Raw genomic sequence first — 25489 nt, 5'->3', positions numbered from 1 at the left:
AATAAATCATAAAGAAAAAAACAAGATTGCGCCATCGACAATTCCGTTATTTAAGAGTACTATTTTACTATTTTTTCGTGACGTCAACAGTGACCCTTTTCTTATGTTTTGAATGTAAAATACTTACTTTTTATATGAAATTTCAAAACAAATAGTGAAAAATAAATAAAAAAAATAAATAAAAATTAAAATGTGGTGTGCAGTCAAAAATTGCAATAATAATAATATTAACTAGGATCGCCCAGTGGCCGAAATTCGACCACTTTTTACCACTTTTATGGAAAGAGTTTTAAAAAAAATTATGTTCTGCAAATCTAGAGAAAATAATATTTTAGACCATATATGTTTCATCAATATTGGTGGACAATAACATACTTAAAAGTGTACCACAAAAAAACGTGTGACCTATTTATATATAATGTAATAATAAAAAATCAAAATCGTGAACTAAAATATAGCAAAAATATTGAAAATTAATAAAGTAAAATATGTCTAATAACATAAAACCTAAACTACATTTTATTTTATTAAACATAAATAACTTTTAAACATAACTATTGACTTTTCCATTCTAAATCACATACAATTTTCATATAATACAATCAGTTTGGGTCACTGAGCTTAAGAGAATTATTTTAAGAGAGCCATGTCGCCATCTGTGTTTATTTCTTTATGCCAATAAACCACTAATAACAAAACAAACAAAATGAGTTACAACAACACCCACGGCGACAACAACCACAAAAACAGAACGGAAAACCTCTCTGATGAGGAATTTAATAATGAGAATTTACAAAAGCCGGAAGATCTAGCCATTTTATTTTGTCCTAGCCTTTTTTATTTTATACTTTTGTTGAACATTTTTGGAATTTTTTAAAAATAAAACAGTATATTTTTTGTCAATTGACATAGAGGTCTGCATCGAATCTAAACAAATTCGTCTGTTGATGATATGATGAGAATATTATTGGTTTTATGAAAACAGGATTCGAAATTGTTTCCAAAGCAAACATATCAGGCATATTCAAAAATCAATTTTGCATTTTTTCAATGGATCCGATTTTGATTGTAAGTGCCCAGAAATTTGTTTAGTTTATCAAAAGAAAAATAAATTATATTGATATTACAATCTTTATCCCCATTTTCTCAATATCTGGTTAGTTTTTATCGTGACGATATACTGACAGTTCTCATACAAAATTTCTATTAATTGAAATTATATCGTTACGAAAAACGATAACCTGAGATTGAGAAAAAGGGGGTTAATCTGCTAAACCCTATTAACACGAAGTCGGTAAATATTATTTTTGAAAACTGTCAGTATAACTATTAGTTAACACATAACCAGACTTCATAAATGTAATATTTATGAATTTGTATTTAGTTATTTTTGGGTTTTAGCCATTTCTAGCCATTTTTAATTCAAAATCTATCCATTTTCTGAGCTGAAGAGTTACCTTGATTATAGGTAATGTTACAAAAACACCAAGACTTTCAGTAGCCGATTCTCCTTTCAAGCTCTTAACAATTGTTGATAAGAGATTTGATAACGTCCTCGCCCTTATTAAAACCATGTTCGAAGAGAGTGAAGCTCGTATGGAAGCTCGCATGGAAACTCTATTTAATAAAAGTTTTGATGAATTTAAGAGAAATATTGTTGACATTAACCTACGAGTAACAAAACTTGAGACAGTGGCTGAGGAGATTGTTAGTCTGAAAGGTGAAGTACAAAATCTGAAAACACAATTGCAGCGACAGAAGAATTCTATCGTAGCATCTGATCTTCGTATAAACGGCATACCCCATATAAGAAGGATGAGAATTTGTATGAAGTTTTTAAGTCCATCTGTGATGTTCTAAATGTTTCCACGCCAGCGATTAAATCGTTATATCGTCTCCAAAACCACAATAACAAAGATCGTGACTACTCACCGGATGCTGTGGTAATGGTTAAACTTTGTAAAAGTGTTTGGCTAATTATCGGAGGGCGAATAGAACAGATCTGAAATTATGTCACTTTGGACTCGGTGGTGATCGTGCGTTTTACATTAATGAGAATTTAACGACAACCAACCATAAAATATTAATATCTGCCATTGAACTTAAAAAACGAGGACTTTTAAACAGAACAGCCTATACAGTTCGAGGTTTAGTCAATAAGAAGTTTAATGATAACGATGAGCCAGTTCGTATTAAGAACCTTAAGCAACTTCAGGAGTTTTTTCAAGATCTTACGTTTGATAACTAAATCTTCAATTATTGTCATCTTTATTTATTTTTGTCAAAATGTCATACGTAATTATGTTTTATGTTGTCAAAATGTTATGTGCAACTTTCTTCTATGTTCGTTTTTAATTGCTTAGTTATTTATAAATTGTAATATTTTATTCAAAATCTTATTGATAAAACCATATGACCACAAATTATATGTTAATTTATTTTTGATTTCCCTGCGTTGCTTTTCAAACAATATTAAAACACAATATGTCTTTAAATGGCGATAGATTAACCAGCAGTTCCACTGACACTACCTTTAATCTTATTCGGATTCTATGTAAACAAAAACCTGGTATTACTATATGTCATATAAACGCACAGAGTTTAAACAACAAAATTGACGAATTCCGGTATATCTTCGAAAACTCGGGTGTCGACGTTATATGTGTATCTGAAACATGGTTTAGTGAAACAGTGTTTGATGATATAATTGCTTTAAGTGGTTTCAAAATTTATCGTTGTGATAGGTGTACCCAAGGCGAATTTATTATAGGTGATGTTAATAAGCCAGCTGACTATCTGTCAAAGTTTGTTTACATTTCGTTATTAATTTAAATTAACGTTTTTGTTTCTTTTAATAAAAAAATATAAAATAGAAAAGTGAATAATTGATAATATAAAAGTGAATGGAGTACTTATTGAAAGTAAATTTCACGTATTTATATATTTTCACCACTGTTTTTGTGTTTTGCAGTCTGCTGTTGTTTTGCTTTTTGACAGTTAGCAAATAATTTTACAAAAACAAAGTACATGTTGTTTTTGGTAAAGTTGTATTTGTTGTAGAATTGGGTATACCTGTAAGTAAATTTGCCTTGGGTGTACCCATGATAAAAATATAGAAGGTAGTTTCAATCAAAAATTTTTTTTTCAAATAAGGTTTTTTGAAGTTTCCTTATTTTGTGAGCATTCCTAAAAATGATTTTTATTTTAGAGGCATTTTTTACAAAAAATGTGTAATTTATAATTTAGTATTTAAATAAAAATGTATTAAGTATGTTGTGTTGGAAGTTAATGATTCAATTCCTAACATTCGCTTACTTATAATTAAAACTATTTTTATAGGTATATTAAGTAAGAATTTTTTAATTTTTTATTACTATGAACATATTTTGTATCTTTTAAATGGCGTTTAAAAACCGAATTCGAAAATATGTTCTCCCAAGATAAAACATTTAAAAAAATTTTTTATCCAAATTTACATTAGTTGAATTTAAAAAATTTAACATATAATTTGGGCTACCTGACAAAGAATTTTCATTAAATTTAAACGTTCCAAAAGGCTTAAAAAACTGATGTTTGGTTTGTATAATCCACCCTCTGACAATAAATTTGTATATGTATAATTTTCATCTTTTCCTTCCGATGTTCTGAATCCAAATTCGGTAAAACCCATTTTTGAAATAATGTAACCGGCAAAATTTTCCAAACCGTCAAATTCTATATCATTTAATTTATAAATACTGTCCAATAACTGCTCAGTTTATTGATATTCTGTAATCTATAAAAAGAATCATATAAATATACATAAGTATAAAATACGATCAAAAGTTATTTGCCTCAATTTGTTCTTCATCATCTATTGGTATTTGATTAATTGGGGTAAAAATTTTTCAAATTAATGAAAATTATGTATTCATTTTTTCACAAACTTCAAAGAATATATGGGAAAATTTTTAATTAATATGGTATTACTATTTTAACGAAAACGTCAAAATCCTTAAGCATGTCAGACGTAGAATTTTAAAAAATAAAGAGAGAATGAAACTACCTTCTATTTTTCTACTATGGGTGTACCCTTTGGGAATACATAATTTTCATTAATTTGAAAATTATTAAAAAAATAGATAAAAATATTTACCCAACAACAACAGTTTATGGATATATGTAAAGCTTGTGAAGAAGATTTGCCAAAACAGCCAATGGTGTGCTCCGACCATTTAGTTAAAAGTAATATTTCAGTTAAAACAAAGCGTGTGAGATTGGATATGAATTCTGTCCCAATGAACACAAGGTAACTTCAAAATACTATTTATTATGTAAACATATTTTGGGATATATATCACCGATTATTACCGATCATAATCCATTAACTATGCACGCTGGAGTAGAATCGAAATTATTTGAAAATAAATCTCGTATTTCTAAACGGCGTACCCAAGGAATATTCGAGTTTAAGATTTGAAAATGAACCCCACAAATACTTCAATGGCGGCGCTATGGGACCCAAAGTAGGGCACCTTCGACATGTAAATTTGTTAAACGCGTGCCATTTTTTGTGTTCCATCCGATTTCATAGACTTTTTATATTTTCTGAGAGTGCTCGGCTAGATCTTGAAAATACATTCTTCCGTGTGCTACTTGTCTCTTATAATTAAACCTCCATTTAAAAGATATAAAATATTTACATAGTAATAAAAAAATGAAGAAAATGCATACATATAAAAATGGTCAACGTGTTTTAATAAGTAATCGAACGTTAGGAATTGAATCAATAACTCCCAACACAACATAATACATTTTTATTTAAATAATAAATTAAATTACACATTTTTTGTAAAAAATTTCTCGAAAATCATAATCATTTTTTGGAATGTGGCAACGCTTTTTATAATGCTCACAAAAAAAGGAAACTTCAAAAAACCTTATTTTAAAAAAAAAATTTTGATTGAAACTACCTTCTATATTTTTATCATGGGTGTACCCATGGAGGTGGTGTTGCCATATTTGTAAAAAAATGCAATATCAAGTAAATTTGTCGTTAAATCTGAATATGACGAAAAAGTTGAACATATATTTGTTGAAGTTCAGTCAATGGGAAATAAATTGCTAATTGTCTGTGTATACAGGCATAATAAAAGGATAGACCTTGATAATTTTCATACAAAACTTAAAAATATAACTCTTAATTATGAAAACATTGTTCTATGTGGTGATTTTAACTCAGACATATTGAATGAGAGATATTTGTTAGATGATATGATGTCGATGGAATTGTTTACACCAAACTTGCTAAATCCAATACACTACACTGCCACAAATCAGTCATTGCTGGACTTAAGGCCTAATTAGTTTGTACGTTCCGTTCCGAATCAGCTGTTTTGTTTTTAGCATAGGGAAATTTGTGTATGTCGTTAGTTTTTCTGTAACGTTGCCGTTCTGTTGTGGATGAATCTGTTGAAAACTGAATTTTGTCCGCAACGTTAAGTGACAGCTAAAACAGCTGATATCATATACATACATACAAAAATGCTAACAATATGAAAGCAATGGTGCCAACATTTTTGAAAGGAAAATATTTATTATTAACAAAAGAATAAAAAATATAATATTTTCAAAAAACATTGAAATTTAATAAAATAAATCAAGGACTTAATAGTTATAACTTTTATTCGATAAAAATTGCGAATAATTATTAATAATAAATTATTATTTCATTTATTAAGAATAATTATTATTTCCAATTCTTATTTTTAAAAATATTATAACTATTACTATTCGATAGATATATTATTAATTATTTTTAATAGTTATGAATAAGAAATAACATAACTGTTATAACTCATTTTATATAATAAAGTTTAGTCACACAGTTTTTTTAATAAATGATGTTTTATTGCAGTTAAGTGGTTTAAATTGAAACAAAACATAAAAACATTGCTCTATTTAAAAAAAATAACACTTGTTTACTTGAAAATTATTGTTAAAATCTATAATAAAAAGGGAACACCAAAATTACAACTGCTATCGCAACGAAATATGATATCAATGTTTTATGCACTTGAAAATTTCTTATACATAAATAGTAAAATACTTTTTATTGACCAGTTACTTTAGTTTTATTGCAAATGCAAAGCCTATTATAGGATCAATGAATACAAATCAGGTTATTCACCTAATGTATCCATCCACATGCATAATCTGCAAAAATAAAACAATTAATATCAAGAAAATATTCAAAATAATTATTATCGTAAATAAAAATAATAAAAATCTTTACTAATAGTTATCTGTAAGAGAAATTAATATTTATTGATCATAATAGTTATGAGCCAATGTAAAAAGATATTAATTGGATATAATAATTATGTTTAATAAATATTTATTTTCATTACACATAATAATTAAAACCAATTTTTATAAAATATTTCTTAAAATGGTAAATTTTTTGGTACCTGAAAAATGAACATAATTATTATTTAGGGTCCTTGAAATAAATATAAACTTCTTCTAATGTATGTAAAAAAATTAGGTTAAATTAAATCATTAACAAACAATATATGTATATATTTATAAAAATGTTCACAATATTATGTTGACGGTCTAATACAAAAAACACTAAATATAGTAACAAAATCACCAAGTTGGTTTTTTGGTTATTATTTTAAAAACAGCTGATATGATCTTACGGAAAAACTAACTACAATATAACAGCATTCAGAACGGCACAGAACAGAAACGTTACAGAACGCAAATACTAATGGAGCCTTTATACTTCGTCAGTTGCAGACAAAAAATTTTACTGTATGACCAGATCTCAGTACCATGTTTCTCAAAGCATGATTTAATTTTCCTGAACTACAATTTTATACCTCAATATTCGAATGACAATACTATGTACTATGACTTTAAACATATGGACTATAACATTATGTTCAATGAATTAAATAATACAGACTGGAATTCTATATATTTTATGCCCGAAGTTGATAGTCAAGTAAAAGTCCTTGAAGTAAATCTTGCTGAAATATTTAGTAGAACTGTAACATTGAAAACAGTGTCACACAAAAAAGCTAAACCTTGGTTTAATGAACAAATTAAGACAAAAATTCAGCAACAAAAATTACGATTTTAAATGTTGGAAACGCTTTTAAACTAATGATCTACATACTGAATACACAAATGCACGAACAAGCAGTGAATAAACTAATTAAATGCGCAAAATCCTCGTACTACTCTAGTTTATTTTCTTCTGCAGTAGACACAAAAAAAACGTGGAGAATCATTCGCGATATTGGTATCAGCAAATCACAAGATGCAAATTCTTCGGATATTGATGTTAATTTGTTAAATGAGTCTTTTACCAAACTTCCTAATATTAATGCTAATCCAAATTATTATTCCAGTGTAAGTCCTATAAGTTCTACAAGACTATAAAACTTACCCAAGCTGATGTATTTAATGTATGTTTTAGTATAAAATGGTCCCGATAATATTCATCCTAAGTTTCTCAAGTCTGTTCTTCCTGTATTATTACCTCAACTAACACATATCTTCAACACAATTATAACTAAGTGTTTTTCCGCTAAATTGGAAATGTGCTAAAATTATACCAGTACCCAAAAATAAGAATGATTATCGGCCTATAGCAATACTTTCATACTTATCAAAAGTACTTGAAAGGTTATTATATGAACAAATTGCTGATTATGTATGTGCTAATAGTCTTTTAAAAAATAGGCAATCCGGATTTCGTCCTAAACATAGCTGCATTACCGCTCTTATTGATGTGTCAGAAGAAATTAGAGGCTATATTGACAGTGGTAATATTGCTTTCTTAGCGCTTTTGGATCATTCTAAGGCATTTGATATGGTCAACCATAATTTGCTTTGTATGAAACTAAATAACCTGTTTAATTTTAACTCATCTGCAACGTGTCTTATGTCCTCTTATCTTGAAAATAGATTTCAATATGTATATATAAAAGGCCAACTATCTAACCTCCTACCTGTAATTAAAGGTGTTCCTCAAGGATCAATCTTAGGACCTCTGCTTTTCTCGGTATACATAAATGACTTACCTCAACAATTGTCACACTGTAAAATTCATATGTATGCAGATGACGTACAACTATATCCATGCAGCAGCACCAGCAAAATAAATGAATCTGTTACTAAACTGAACTCTGACTTATTAAAAATTCATCAATGGGCTACATCGAATGGGCTTTGCTTAAATCCTACCAAATCCAAATGCTTAATAATTTCTCATTCTACTCAAACGCACATTGTTCCTGACGTCATTCTTAATAAACAACGAATTGAAATTGTTAATAAAACATAAAATCTCGGAATAATCATCAACTCTACCCTTACCTGGTCTGATCATATAATCGCCGCTGCAGGTAAAACTTTTTCAATGCTCCGCGCACTATGGAAAACCCAGCATCTAACTCCAGTACATATACGAATGTTGCTAGCCAAAACTTATCGGCTTCCAACACTCTTATATGGTTGTGAAATTTTCGCAAGTTCAGATTATCGAAGCAGTAAAAAATTAAATAATGCGTATAACTCTATATTGAGATATATATTTAATTTGAGAAGATCGTCCCACATAACACCGTATGAACGAAAAATTTTTGGAGTACGTTTTTGTGATCATCTAAAAATAATATCATTGTTACTCATGCAGAAAATTATATTTACTAATGAGCCGTCATATTTGTTTAATCGCATATCATTCACCCGTTTTAGAAGAAACAATAATAATTTAATTCAAATACGACATTACAAACTTGTGTCTGAATGGCAATTTTTAATTCATTGCATTCGTCTGTGGAACTCGCTACAGTCATCTATTCAATTTGAAAAATTATTCCTTGTTTAAAATTTGTCTAAATTCTTTGACTTGAAATTAAAATTGTTTGTAGTTTTTAAAATAATAACAATTAACTATATACTACTTCCAATACACTCATCCTGTACTGTAATTATAAGATTATTAGTCTTGTTGTATGGGAAAACAAAATAAAATAAATAGCCCTATATGAAATTTCTTTGTATAAACGAAGTATTTATTGTGCATGTAGATTTGTGATCACCAAATGAAGATACGAGCTGTCGACGCAACTAGACCTGGTTCCTGTCACGATGCACAGTGGTATGAGAAAAAAAAAGAGGGAAATAAATCTGTAACTTCTAAACCCTTAGTCCGATTTGAATAAAATTTCACATGCGCAAAGAGGAAGTGTAGTCGTTTTCACTTTGGACCTCATGAGCTCACCAGGAGCGTATCCAGGGGTCTCCAAAATAGGACACCTCGGATATGTTCAATTTTAAAAATTATCCTATTTCTTCGTTTGTGTTCCGATTTCAAAAAAAATATACATATGTAATCTTCTTGCCAAGCACTACATAAAACCTCGTCGTACCTATTAGAGGGCTGCACAAGCACAGTATTGTGCGCAACAAAAATAAAACGAATGTGAGTTTGTTATGTATACGATCGTATGCTACCATGCCCTGCCGCGTATATGTTTTACATTTTCAATGCTATGAGCAAAAATTATTCGAATCATTCGAATTATTTTTGTTTTCATGAATGAATTTGTTTATGTATGCATTTCAACGTGTGTGAATGTGTGCGGCCTAACGTGGGTTTTTTCGCTGTTTTTTGGAAGTGGTACAGTTTTTACGTTTTGTTTTATTTTGTAAAACAATAAAATCTTATTCCTAGAATTTTGAAATTCCTAGTCACACGAACATTTAATAATAAAAAAAAAAACTCGGTGTGCACTGCTTCATTGTGACCTGAAATCACATACCATTAACTCATTGTATATTTACTCTTATTGTGAAATGCTGTCTCTCATTCTATACTCTGTTGTTTTGTTCTGTCGTTGGTTGTTATTGTTCCTCATTCACACTCATTCGTTTTGTAAATACCCTGCCAGCAATTGGAAGTTATATTTTCGATATGTATACTAAAATGTGTGTCTTTTGTGTCGCAAAAATGTTACTCAGCATATAAAAAACATTTTACAAAAACAAATTACATTACTATCGAATTATGCTCATCTTAAAGTACATTTTAGTTACAAACAAAGATCCCTAAAAGTTAACTTAATAGATAATATTAAAAAGTACATTATGATAAAAAAACGATCCATTTTAGTATACAAAAGAATATTATTTTTGGTTAGTGACAAATTTTACAATAACGAATTACATTAATACCGACTTTTTACTGTTTACATTTTAAAAGAAAGAAGAAGAACATGACAATACTCAGTATATTTATGAATTTTAAAATCATCGGTTGTGTTAAATAAAAAGTGTGTGTTTTAACTTAAGTTCAAATTAAATAGTGATAAATATAGTTTTATTAAATAATTAGTGATTAATTTAAATTAGTAATGCGCAGCCCATACCACAATTGTGGAAAATAAAATCACACGTATTCTTATGCTCTTACATTTTAGTAGTCGTTGTCCACTCAACGAGACAACTGGAATACGCATGAGCGCTGGTGTATGACTTTTTCTTTATTTTTTCAGTTTTTGTATTTGTGTGTTTGTAGGTGCACTGAATAAAATAAAGAATTGAATGTGTTGGTGAGAGTAAGTGTATTGGTGAGAGGATTTATTTTTGCGAACCTCTGATTTAAATTATATTTGTAATTGAAGTGTTTGTTAAAAGTGTATCAATAAATAAAGTTTAGTGCAATAACTAGTGAATTTTTTTTTTTAAATGTAAATACGTATTACAATTAATTAGTGAAACATATTTTATATAATTTTTTATACTCTAATTTTTAATTAAAGTCATATTAAGTTAAGTTATATCATTATTTTATTTATTTTTAATGTAAATAAGTATATGCATAGTGTTTTCATAACTGGAATACAATAAAATATTTCCATTTTAATGCATGAAGCAGAATTGGAAACATTATCTTCTCTCTGGACACTTTTTAGACATAAATTTAGATATAATAATACACTAAATGGATAGAATTGGTAGGTATCATATGCGTGGCACGTTTTTTCCCGCACTGTGACACTATTACGATGATAAGAAAGCGATATCATATTCGATGAGTTTCAACTTCAAATGCTTTTGTATTTATTTATCCGTTTCAACTCAAATACAAATTTCAAATTAAAATTGAACATCCCATAAACATGATTAGTGAGTTGTATGTATAACAACTGACATATTTAATTTACATGTATTTGAAACTTTGTTTATATTTACATGTATATACAAATATAATATAGACGAAACATTTTTTGAAATGAGTCTTTTATCATAAATAAACGAAGCTGTTAAATTAATTAAAATCTAAAACAATCCAAAAAGGAATATTCTTTATCATGCTTTTGAGAGTTTTTTTCCAAGAAAAGTTTTATTAAATCTAAAGAAAAAAATCGTTTAAATTATATTCTTTTTATAAAAGATTATTTCAGAAGATCTCACTAAAACCCTAAAAAACTCACACATCGCTAATTTGCTGCAACAACGTCATAATTCAAAAAAAGTCGTTTCGAGAAAAACGTCTTTGAATATTTTATGACATTTTACTATTTCTTAAATAAATTTTCAACATATCATGCGATTTCAGAAATATAAATAGATGTTAATATCTTTCTAATCTGTATTTAACCCAAATTTTTACTTATCAAATATACGAGAAAACATGAATTTTAATTTTGATGTTTACAACAAAAAAACACTTTCACACAAAAAATAATTGACTTCTTTGAAAACTGATAAAACTATATGAAAGATTATAGAACAGCGCATATTTTGTATTACTCAGTTCAAAAAACAAGGATTTTGAGTTATGACGTTGTTGCAGATATGTATACAAAAATGATCTCAAATACCTTATTTGCTGTTTTTTATGTTTTTGTACACAAAATTTGTTGTTGTATTTTCAATTTAAAATTAAAATAGAAATTATTCGGTTAATCGAATAATTTTAAATTAACCGAATAAATCTAAACCTCGATTAATTATTCGCTCGATTAACCGATTAAACCAGAAACCCGATTAATTGAATACCCTAGTAAATACCCAACGATCTGAAGTAACTGTTGTGCTGGTGAATGTGCTTGTGCAGTAGAGTGCTCCAAGATTGTATGGACGAAAAAAACATTCTAGGTACAGGCCGCCCCCCCCTCTAGAATTGTTCTATGTATTGTAGAAACACGTTGTGTAAAATATTAGGATGATAGGATAACGTTAACTGGTGGCGCAACGACGCTGAAGTTTTAAGGTGCATTTACAAGGGGAAAATATGCAATTTTTTCAGTTTTTGTAAAAATTTTGCCATTAAATAATGACTTTTACAATTTAATTTAAAACAATCGAAATGTGTACGTAATTGTCGTTATAATAAGATATAAAAGACAAAAATTGGTGAAAAAATGTTAAAGTTATTAAAAAATCGCCAGGCCATTAACGTGTTTCAGGCCACTAGAACAAGAAATTTATGAACAAAATTAACATATTTTGAGAAATATTAAAATGAAAGCTTATTTTTACTTAACATATATCCATATTTACTTGTATATGAGTTTTTGTCCTCGTAGGATACCGTTAACCTATTCACAGGTATGACCAAAAAAATAAAATTTTTTTAACGGCAGTTTCAAAACTCCAATTTCAAATTTTTAAAAATTTTGTTAAACAAATTGCAGAATTTTTTGATCATCACATGGGGCTTTATTGACAACATAATAGGGAATAAAAAGGTGAAAAAAGTATGTCAATACCTCCTATAGTTTTCCATACCTGCGATATAAATTTTGCGATTTTCGATAAAAACTAATTTTTTGGCCATATTTTGGGGAATGACCAGAATTTCCTTACTGTAATGATTTTTAAGTAAAAGCTATTCAGAATAATATAGTCCAGGTAATTTTAAATATAGTCTGAAAGTTTTACTAAAATCGGAAAACTTTAACCCTTAAATCGTGAAGGTCAAAGGTAAATTTTTTCAATATTTGGAATTTCTCATGGAAAGATAGCGAAATATTATATATTTTTGGGCCGATTTTGATGAAACTTAAGAAAAATATAAAATGAAGTCTAGTATTCACAATAACAGTACAAAAATGGAAATTAACCCTTAATAGCACTTGGGGTCCAAATGACCCTCAACTTTTAAAATCACGAAAAACACAGTAATTTTGGCCTAAAGTACTCTTAAGGGTTAATTTCCATTTTTGTACTGTTATTGTGAATACTAGACTCCATTTTATATTTTTCGTAAGTTTCATCAAAATCGGCCCAAAAATATATAATATTTCCCTATCTTTCCACGAGAAATTCCAAATATTGAAAAAATTTACCTTTGACCTTCACGATTTAAGGGTTTTCCGATTTTAGTAAAACTTTCAGACTATATTTAAAATTACCTGGACTATATTATTCTGAATAGCTTTTACTTAAAAATCATTACAGTAAGGAAATTCTGGTCATTCCCCAAAATATGGCCAAAAAATTAGTTTTTTTCGAAAATCGCAAAATTTATATCGCAGGTACGGAAAAACTATAGGAGGTATTGACATACTTTTTTCACATTTTTATTCCCTATTATGTTGTCAATAAATCCCCATGTGATGGTCAAAAAATTCTGCAATTTGTTTAACAAAATTTTTAAAAATTTGAAATTGGAGTTTTGAAACTGCCGTTAAAAAAATTTTATTTTTTTGGTCATACCTGTGAATAGGTTAACGGTATCCTACGAGGACAAAAACTCATATAAGGAGTGAGATCGAAAAATTCTTAACATACATATATGTTTATAAAAAAGAAACCACTAAACTTACAGCTTTAATTTTTTTTTTATTTGATTGAAATTATTATTACAATTTACAAAAAAAATTATTTTTATAGGTTTAATCACTAGTGATGAAATTTTGAACCTTTTTCGGAAACCCTTCCATTAACGTTTTTATAGTGCTTTCTGTCACTTTGCTCGAACATGTAGTCCATCTCCGTTTAAAATCTACCACACTTTTGGACACCTTTTTTGTACTCTTCAATTCTCTTTTAACAAGAGCCCAATATCTCTCCACTGGCCTTAGCTCCGGGCAGTTTGGAGGATTTGCCTCTCTTGGTACAAATACCACATTATTGTTCTTGTACCACTCAAGGGCTTGTTTGCCATAGTGACAGGATGCCAAGTCAGGCCAAAAATAAGTGGACACATTATGAAGTCTTATGAATGGAAGCAGCCTTTTTTGTAAACATTCCTTGATGTAAATTTCGGTATTTATAGAGCCCGTTGTAACAAATGAGTGGCTTCTTTTGCCGCAACTGCATATTGCTTGCCATACCAAGAACTTTCTGGGAAATTTTGTCTGCTTTTGGGTCCTAAACTTTTCTTCAACATTCCCTCGAGCATCAGCAACATAAAATTTTTGACCTGGAAGTTGCGAAAAATCTGCCAGAACATACGTTTCGTCATCCATTATGCAGCAAGAATATTTTTTTATAAAACTTGACTTCAATTTCCGTGCTCTGTTTTTGGCCTCTAAATTTTTAGTAGCGTTCCTGTCAGGAACTTTTTGAGCCTTGTATGTTTTTAAACCTGCATTAGCTTTAACTTTTCGTACCAAATAGTCCGAGCACTGAGCTAACCGGGCTGCTTTCCTACCGGATGTGTTGGGAGCTCTTTTGAAAATGCGTTCTATTTTTTGGCTTTAGAAACATCATGTGGACCATTCCTTCTACCTGAACCAGGTTTTCTATCAACTGACAAGTTCTCCCGGTACTGTTTAATAACATTGGAAACAGTTTGACGGCAGACCTTTGTATGCTTGGCCAACTTTTTGTAAGACCAAGTTGGGTTTTGTTGAAAATATTTAATAATTTCAGTACGCACTTTTTTCTGGTCACTCATTTTAATCAGATTAACAAAAAAATTAATATAATTGACATTACACATAATAACTGACATGTTTTTCAAAGGTAACTTGATCAAAAAAAAATTCAAATAATACTTGGGTTAAAAAATGTAATGAAAAACGTGTGTTAAGAATTTTTCGATCTCACTCCTTACAAGTAAATATGGATATATGTTAAGTAAAAATAAGCTTTCATTTTAATATTTCTCAAAATATGTTAATTTTGTTCATAAATTTCTTGTTCTAGTGGCCTGAGACACGTTAATGGCCTGGCGATTTTTTAATAACTTTAACATTTTTTCACCAATTTTTGTCTTTTATATCTTATTATAACGACAATTATGTACACATTTCGATTCTTTTAAATTAAATTGTAAAAGTCATTATTTAATGGCAAAATTTTTACAAAAACTGAAAAAATTGCATATTTTCCCCTTGTAAATGCACCTCAAAACTTCAGCGTCGTTGCGCCACCAGTTAACGTTAACTGGTGGCGCAACGACGCTGAATCATCGTAATATTTTACACAATGTGTTTCTACAATAAATAGAACAATTCTAGAGGGGGGCGGTCAAAATTCACAATTTTATTTTTTTGGAGCACTCTATTGTGCAGCCCTTTAGTATCTATTAGGGTATTCGAATTATTCGATTTTTCTCTTGTTCGAATAAAACGAATAATTCGAATAAGAGATTTTAACTTGTTCGAATAATTCGATCACACGTTCAAAATTAATCGAGTTATTCGAATAATTTATTTTTTTTTAAAAAAAAGTAAAGAATGAAGTTTTGATGTCGGTTTTTTAATTTTTTATTGTTAAGGAAAAACAAAAAATAACGTTAATGTTAAAAATTCAATTATTAATAATGTTATAAGACATGTTTTGTGTCGTTCATTAATTCGGGTTTTAAATTGAGTAACTAATTATTTAGTAAATTAATTATTCACTATTTCTAAATAATTTATAACATATTGTATTATAACATCAAGCTCTATCAATGTTGCCGAATCTTTGCTTAATAAAGCGGTCTTGGGGAATTACACAATAAAGGGAATCTGTCCAAAGTTTGATATCATTGTCAGTGAACGTGGCTAATTTGAAGTCAGGCAGTGCATGATTGACGCATTTACAAATACGCAAACATTTTATTACCATGTTAGACAAAAATGTTCAACGATGTTCAAAATCATACATGCTTTTCTTGAAACAAAACGTTAGTTTGCAATATTTGTGTTCATCATTAGATTTATTAAATATTTTGCAACACTTACGTACGCGGTTAATAACATCACTTATATGCATATATTTTAAGATCAGATAATGTAATCATTATAAATTTCATCCTCAATATAACTTTCGACGACCGTTTCAAAATCACATTCAACTCCACTTTAATCTAAGTTAAAATTTTGATTATTAATTGCGATTCTTCTAATATTTCGCCAGCTAAATAAAAAATATTTTATTCCGTACCTTTTATTTTCATTGGTTCAAGTCCTAAGTTAAAAATGTTGAAAGATTTGTTTTTAGAATTGTAACTTCTTGCAGTAATATTTATATATTTATAAAAGGAGCTATCGGAACACTCATCTACAGTGATCGAAAGTCCCTTTGTCTTTAGTTATTTGTCGAATTTCAGAAACAATACAATTTTTGTAAGTCGTTATTACTTATTTAAATTCGGAGTTATGAACAATTTTAAACAATTTAATAAATTTAAATATATATGAACATTTATTCGTTTTATTCGATTATTCTACATAAAATTGTTCGAATTATTCGTTATTCGAAAATGGTCATTTTTAAATTGTTCGAATAATTATTCGTAAGAAATTATTCGATTAATCGAACGATCATTAGTCGAATGTATACCCTAGTATCTATCAATTATCTCTTATAGCTTAGGAGATATTCGCATTTGAAAATTAAATTTTCAACATTTTTACCCACCCTACTCCAGTTTTTTTATGACCGCGGTTCCAAATGATGTACATATATATCAAATAAAGAAAGAATTTTTTAAAAATCATGACTGAATCCAAAGTTACATGCATTTGAATTTAAAAAAATTAAAAAAGGCGATTTTTCGCAATTTTTGTGGGAAAAAAGTACTTTTATTCTTTTTAAGTTATGTAAAAAAATTTCTAAGGGGATGTATAATAAATTTGTACTTTTTGAAAAGCTAACTTTACACCAAATATTTTAAATGAAAAAAATTATAGTTTTTGATAGCGAGGGGACCAGGTCCAGTAATTTTATATGACAATGGACTTGGAAACATGAAATTAAGCATATATGGTCCTAAGTGAGTGAGAATTCTAGAGATAGACTTTTTGGTACTTTTTCTTTATTCGAATGGTACTTTTTGTAATTTCTTCACCAATTAACCTAAAACCATGAAATTAAGCTTATATGGGAGTGAGTGGGAAACCACAAGTGGGGGCTTTTTGATACTTTTTGTATATTCTAATGGTACTTTTTGAATTTTCTGTAATAATGGACATAGAAATATGAAATTAGGCGTCTATGGTCCCAAGTGAGTGAAAATTCTAGTGATTTCAAAACCGCGGTTTCGTTTATTTTCGGTTTTGTGATAATTTTTAAATATTAATTGTTATAGGAACAAAATTAGTTGATAATATAGGAAAGGCTATACAAATTTAAAATTCAAACTTGACGGGTTATGGTTTAGTGAATGCAATGGTACTTTATATTTTATTATAATAAACCTAAAAATTTAAGATTAGGCACACATGATTCTGAATGTATTTGAATTCACAAAAGGTGACTTTAGTGGTAACTTTCTTTTGCATTTTCTATAATAATGGACCCAGAAATTAGACATTTACAATTAGATTCACAAAAGGAGACTTAATAGTACTATTTCACTCTTCTAATTGGGGTGGCGAAGCGCACCTGGTCAGCTAGTTTACTATACATTCATAAAAATGTTGTTATGTAGACAACATGCTTTCCTATGAATTTCTATGTTAGGTAAATTATCTGCGAGTTGTTAAGTTTTCCCTAATTAATGTGTCTACTTTTCAATAATGTATATAACTTTTGACAATTAAAAAATTCATGGAATACTTTTTTGAAAAATATGGCAAAAAAAGCTTTTTTTGAGTTTTTGCGTAGATACAAATTTTTCAAATTGAAATAAATTTTTTATTTATGAATATTTTTTAATGAAATTTCAGTTATGTAGATTTTTCTATTTAAAATTGAAAAATAAAAACAAATTTTGAAATTTGTTATCAAGTATTCCGCAATTCCCAAAAAAGTCTTGAAAAATCCCAAAAATGGTATTTTTTCGCTTTTTGCCTATAATATCCATACCAGGGGCGGGGTTATCGGAACCCTTTACAAAGTAATTTAGAACGTATTGGGCCATCTAAAATAGATTACTATATTTTGATATCGACTATGCGATTTGAGAATTTTTGCCCTAAAGTTGAATTTTATATAAAAAATAGGCATTTTTTGACCTGGACCTGGTCCCCCGATATCAAAAATTATAAATTTTTTTTCATTTAAAATATTTGATGTAAAGTTAGTTTTCAAAAAGTATAAATTCATTATACATCCCCTTAGAAATTTTTTAGATAACTTAAACTAAAGATAACTTAACCCAAAAAATAGCTAAAAATGCCTTTTTTAATTTTTTTAAATTCAAATGCATGTAACTTTCGACTCAGTCATGATTTTTAAACAATTCTTTCTTTATTTGATATATACATCTGTTGTTAATTCTATAATATAATATAAGAGATAATATAATAGAAGATTCTATATATGTAATTATTTTGAAATCGGAACACAAACGAAGAAATAGGATTATTTTTAAAATTGAATATACCCGAGGTGTCTTACTTTGGGGGCCCCTGGTCCCGCTTCTGGTGGGCTCATGAGGTCCAAATTCAAAACTTAAACTCGACTATACTTCCTCTTTGCGCATGTGAAATCGGACTAAGAGTTTAGAAGATACCGATTTATTTCCCTCATTTTTTTTCTCATACCACTGTGCAATGCTAATGCGTACTACACTGAAAGGTATTCCAATGGTATCCGTGGTAACTGATTGTAAGCCGACTCAGCATACGCCTTACAGCCCTATGTGTTAGTACCATACAAATCCGCTGCGTTTGGTTCAATGGAGCACAAATTTAATTCACGCCATTCATCACCACGAAATATTGTTGAAAGAACTATAGGCAATTTAAAGAGCCGTTTTAGATGCCTTCAAATGTGCCTCCATTAAAAGTGGTGAAAATTACAAATGTTTGTTGCGCTTTGCATAACATTTGTAAGCATTTTAACGTTCCAGTAGAAGACGAGTGTGAAAGCTGCCTGCACTAAGTGAAGAAATATAACAAGTAAATGAAGAACCTAATGAACCACAAATCAGTAACGAAGGAATGGAAATTAGAAATAAGATTGCAAGAACTTTGATATAAAGATATTATACATTTTATTTATTCAATAGCAGTATTCATAATTTAGAGTACTTGGCTAGTAAAGAAGCAGAAAAGCTATTTTTTGACAAACATTTCAATTTCTAATGTACAGTCAAGGAAAAAAGTCTACATACACCCTATGATTTAGGGGTTTTAGAGAGTTCGTGAAGAAAATGAAAAAAATGTTTATGTCAGTATTTAAGGCATTAATAAATAACTTTATTTATAAAATAAAAAATTAAAAAATTTACATAATATAAACCATAATAACAAAAACATTAAAAATTCATAGGAAAACAGTCTACATACAGCAACCAAAAAATAAATATTATTTAAAAATTTTATATAAAATTAAAAAAAAAATATTTGGTTGGTACACCTTGGGCATCAATAAGACGACGGTGCATTAATTTCACCAAATTCTCTGTAATAGAGGGTGTTTTTCGGCTTATGCTCGAATAAGAGCGGTTTTTAATGTTTCAAGGCTACTGATGTCATATTTTCGCACAAATTTTTACAAAACGTCCCATATTTGCTCTATTGTGTTTAAGTCTGGTGACTGGGGTTGTGAATATAGTTGTCTAGGGGCATAATAAAGAAGCCAGTCTCGAACAATGTGCGCAGTATGCTTAGGGTCGTTATCTTGCTGGAAAATCCATTGATTTCCCAGGCCAAAACTATCAACAAATGCCTTAATATTTTGTTCCAATATGTTTTTATATTGATAGCGGTCCATGTTACGCTCGACAAAAACCAAACGAACCACTCCAGATGACGCCATGGCACCCCAGACCATAACTTTGGCTCCACCATGTTTGACTATAGGTACAATATTCTTTGGATCAAGAGCAGTGTTTGGTTTTCTCCAAACTTTGGATCGGACATCACTTACGAAAATATTATACTTACTTTCGTCGGCAAATATAACACGATTCCAAAAATCCATACCTACCCTTGTCCATATGAGCTTTATCAAACTCAAGCTAAAGTTTACGTTTCTTCGCTGAAATGAGTGGTTTTTTTGCGTTATGTTCTGCTATTAAATCCATTGTCATGTAAAATGTTTATAATTTTTCGTGGAGTAACAATGTTATTGGAACATTTTTCGATCTGTTCCGTCAATTTTGGGGCGCTTATTTTCGAATCCTGGTTCACTAATTTCAAAATATTGGTAACATCACGTCCTTATGTCTGCCAGATTTTGGCTTATTTTCGGTTCTATTGGTGCTATTATAATGTTTTATGATCGTATGTACAGTAGCCGACTTAATTGTGTTGTCTTAGCAATTTCTCCATAAAATTTATCTTCCTTTCGGAGATTTACGACCATATTCCGAACTGGAATATGAATCTCTCTTCAATTTGTCATTTTCAAGGATAAAAAATCAAAAAAATCTTTAATTATCGCTTTAACAATTGTAATGTTTGTAAATTTAAATAAATCAACAAAATTAACTGTTATTTCCTTTTCTTTGTTTTAAATATTATATTTGATGTTAGAAGATACTACGTTGTATGTAGACTTTTTTCCCGCTAATTATTATGTTTTTTCCCAATAATTTCTTTGTTACGTTTTTTTCACATTCTTTTTTACTTCAAATAGTCTTAATATTAAATACCTTAAACATTGCTATAACATCTTTTTTAATTATTGCCACTAATTCTCTAAAACTTCAAAATTGTAGGGTGTATTTAGAATTTTTTCCTTGACTGTATATTATATATTATAAAAAACACTATTAATATTTTATTATATACACGAATATTTCATATGCATATAGCACTTTTTTAACTAACAAAATAAGTTGTGTGTTAGATAGCACAATGCAAATTTTATGAAAAAAAAAACCATTGGAAATATTTTTTTTTTTTTAAATTTAAATGACAGATGACAAATTAGTCAGGGAATACGTTTCTATAAAAAACTCACTTTCGAGAAAATGTCGTATAGCACTATTTGAATATAAACCCTCGATATGATAAATTATCATTGTGAACCAAAAACTACAATTTGAATCCATGGCGGTACTTTAGATAACTTATATAGGTATACAGAAAACGTTTTTAGCGATGCCGATGTTCGATAGAAAGTCCCTGCACCAGTCCGAAAGCTGGCTATACAGAATAAAAAATGAATACAATGGATTATTGTTTCCATGCCCAAAATCATAATTATTTCAGATCAGTAGCAAAGCACAGTGACGGACTTAAATATTCACACAGCATACTGATTTATCTTTAATCTTCCATATTTTTTAAACTAAGGCCACAACTTTCGTACGTGTTTCAAAAAATATTTATTTTTCAAAAAAATTTCTATTTTCAACAGTACAATGACCCCAAACACACAGCCCATGACGTCCGAATATGAATAGTGCATCATGTTCCCCACATTCTCCCGACTCCTCCGCAATCACCTGACATGAATCCCATAGAACATCTGTGGGATAAATTGGGCGATCGAGTAGGAAAGCACCATATTATTAGTAAGACTCAACTTAAAGAAGTCCTGTCACAAGAATGCCAAAATATTGGAGCTGACGCCACCAAAAATTGGTCGATTCAATGCCAAGACAATTGAAAGAAGTCATTATAAAGATAGGCTACTCCACAAAATATTAAGCTATTAAAAAAAAAATATTTTCCTATTAAAAATGAGAAACTGTGTGAATATTTTTGTCCCCTTAACCTTTAACTTATGAGGTGGTGGTAAATTTTACACCCTCTCTTCATATTTTTAAAGTTTTATCAAAAAGGCTTGCGAAATAAAGTGCCTGCTTTTTTGTTTCAAATAACATTTTGCTTTCTTTTTTTAATTTTTTTAACTTTTTTAAATTAAAATTGTATCTTATTGTTAAAAAGCAAATATTAACGAAAATTTTTTTTTAAATTAAAATTTTTTGCAGAAATTATAAGGTGTAAAATTTACACCACATCTATGACTATGTCAAAAATTTTCACGTCATAAGCAGAGATCCAAGCCGATCGGCGTCAAGCCGGCTTGACGCCGCCGCCGTATATATTTTTGGAAGATAAGCCGCCGCCGAATTTTTCAGCTGATATCGGCTAAAATACTCCAGCCGGTATAGGCAGCTTAGCAAAAATTAACATGGCAGCATTAAAATTATTTGGGTTAAAAAAAAGAATAAGGCAACTTTATCGTTGCAAAAATTCTAAATCCCGTTATTTTTCTTTAAAGTTTTTTAAACGTGCAATTTTATTAAACAAAAATGACGCAACAAAATATACATAATTATTTTTCTAAAAAAGAAATTCCTATAAATAGCCAGTTTCAAGAGAGCTCGTCGGAATCAGAATGCGAAGAGATAGCGGATTATAGTAAATATATAGCTCCAACTAAGCATTGAGCACTTTAATAATTTATTTAAAAGAAAATCAGAAGTCAGAAAAATGGCTAAAGTTGTGGCAAATCCAAGTGGTGTTTCTGAGTGCTGGAAATATTTTGGAGACATGTTTCTTCAAAAAAGACATATTTTAGGAAAATATAAATTTTGTAAGCTATGCTTTGAGCAGGAGGATATGATTTTAAAAGGGTAAGTGAATTTTTGCTAATATATACTGTGGCTTAAGTAGCCTTTTCTGATAAAGGAGAAGTTTTCAACCCAAGAGTATGTTGTAGCTACTTTTACAGATTTCGTTTAGAACTGACATTTTTATAAGTGGTGATAACATGTTTACTTTATCAGGAAAAGTTCCTTAGGATTAGAACACTTCAAACGAACTTCAGTACTAACAGCTTTATATCATTAAGATTTGGCAAGTCCACATCAACAGGCAATTATTTAAATCATTTACGTTCAGCACACAACATTGACGCAAAATCCGCTAACTACAAAAAAAAATCCATTATGACGGAAAATGCATTGGGCACTACAAGCACAAAGACCGACAAGTTTCAAAATGCTCGTCGCTTAGCGGAGATGTGCTGTATTGATCTACTCCCGTTCACAGTAGTTGAACGCAGTGGATTTCAAAAATATGCCAAACATCTAAATCCGAAAATATGTTTTCCAAGTGCATACACTGTTTCATCGACTGCATTAAATGATGTATATAATTTTTATTTAGGAAATATTAAAGATATACTAAATAAATCACCAAATTGTATATGTTTGGTATTAGATATGTGGTCCGACAAACACAAGCATTTGTCTTATATTAATATTAAAGTGCATTATTGCCAAAATTTGAAATTGGAGGTAATAACACTAAAAACCGAAATTTTCCCCCGACCACACACAGCAAATGCCGTTGCAGAAAAAATTGAGGAATCTATACAGGAATTCAATCTGAATAATAAAAATATATGTTCTGTAACTGATGGCGGAACAAATATTGTCGCAGCTTTAAAGTTAAAAAAAATTCAACGATTTGGTTGCTGCGCTCATGCTTTACACCGTTTCATCTCAAATGACGTATTAAATAATGATGAAATTAGAAGATTACAAAACCTAGAAGAACAAGATGGATTGATGCAATTTATTCTACAAGCTCAAATAATTCTAGAAGAACAGGAAAAAATTGAGCAATATGAATGTGGCGACGACGATTTCTTCGAAAAATCCATCACAGTTCCAAATCTTTCGACATTAAAAAACTCTGTGCCTACAAGATGGAATTCACTTTTGGTAATGCTCAATAGTTTTGAACAAAATATCGATATGATAAATATTGCTATTTTGAAGCTCAAAAAAGAAAATTTAATAATTCCAGAAATGGAAAAGGAGATTATTAAAGAAGTAGTGATATTTTTAAAAATATTTGAAAAAGCCACTCAATACCTGCAAGGCCAAAAATACCCAACTATATCCAGATGTATATATTTTTACGAACAAATAATGATTTTACTTGAAAAGGCCCAAGAAGAATCCTGCTTCGAATTGACAATAAAATTGTGCCAATTTTCAGTATAAAATTTTGGAAAACGGTTTAAAATTTTGAAAACACACGTTGTAGCAGCTTTATTAGACCCTTGTCAGAAAAGTTGGAACACACTTGAAAAATATTTGAAAAAAATTCCAAAATATGAAGTTGATAATTCCTTCCCTTTGATCGATGACGTTGTGCACCATATAACAAAAGAAGAATTGTTACTGGAAGAAGTCAGTAATTTTTGCTCAAGCCGCCGCCGCCGATAATTTCCCATCGGCTTGGACCTCTGGTCATAAGTTAAAGGTTAAAATCGAACTTCGAAACATTAGTTAATTTTTATTTTCTGAAATGTGCCAACTTAATGTTTAGTTTTTCCATATATTTCAATAAGTTATATGTAATGCTGGGTATACACGATACTATTTTTCGTACTAATCGTAGTATGAGTTGAAGTACGATTTTGTGATAGACGTTACTACAAATCGTACTATTTCCTTTGAAAAAAATTACAACTAATAAAAATATCACAAAAATCTAAAATTTTTGATTTTCATACTTCGTTAGTACGACAACATGATACACGTTACTAATTTCATACTTATACGATTTATCGTACGACTTATCGTAACGTGTATACCTAGCATAAATAAATATTTTTTTGAAACCCGTACGAAAGTTGTGGCCTTCGTTTAAAAAATATGGAAGATTAGAGATAAATCTGTATGCTGTGTGAATATTTAAGTGCGGCACTGTACATATACATTTTAATTAGACAATACAATAATAGCGTAAAAAGTTTGCTTTGGCTGTTTTGTGTTAAAAAATGTTTATTCATAACGTAAATCTCAAATGTTGCAACTAATTTTCATCGTTATTTAGAGCAGTAACTTCACGCCGTATTTGGGTAATTACTTCAGCTAGCGCCTGTGGGTGAACTCCAGCTTCGATTAATTTAATACAAGTATCCAAACACTCAGCATTGAGGCCAGTATTGAGCAATTGGGATATTCCATGGATATTATTGCGTATTACTTGAGACTGCTGGAGTTTCAAATAATTGCTGCCATTAACTTTATTTGTACTTCCATCAATAAAATCTCCGCAAGAACTATTTGACATTTTGATCAATAATTTTAATTGTTAAAACATATGGAATAATGAACTTATATCAGATTGATACATATGCACAAATAAACAAATGCTGTTTCAAAGCGAATTTATAG

The 25489-nt window shown here is 29.4% G+C and overlaps 2 protein-coding genes across 2 annotated transcripts in view; one reads left to right on the top strand and one right to left on the bottom strand.

Annotated features, from left to right (window-relative positions):
• The window catches only part of LOC135963166 (tetratricopeptide repeat protein 21B-like), a 129783-nt gene that overhangs the window by 6408 nt on the left and 97886 nt on the right, over window positions 1–25489 (bottom strand). The window lies entirely within an intron of this gene.
• On the top strand, window positions 22785–24307 carry LOC135948858 (uncharacterized). The gene is made up of 2 exons (XM_065498311.1): window positions 22785–22927; window positions 23146–24307. Exons 1-2 carry the CDS (start codon window positions 22785–22787, stop codon window positions 24305–24307), a joined length of 1305 nt encoding a protein of 434 aa, XP_065354383.1.

The sequence above is a fragment of the Calliphora vicina genome, chromosome 1, assembly GCF_958450345.1.
Source record: "Calliphora vicina chromosome 1, idCalVici1.1, whole genome shotgun sequence".
In the NCBI taxonomy this organism is placed as follows: Eukaryota; Metazoa; Arthropoda; class Insecta; order Diptera; family Calliphoridae; genus Calliphora; species Calliphora vicina.
This window is presented reverse-complemented; position numbering and strand designations above follow the sequence as displayed.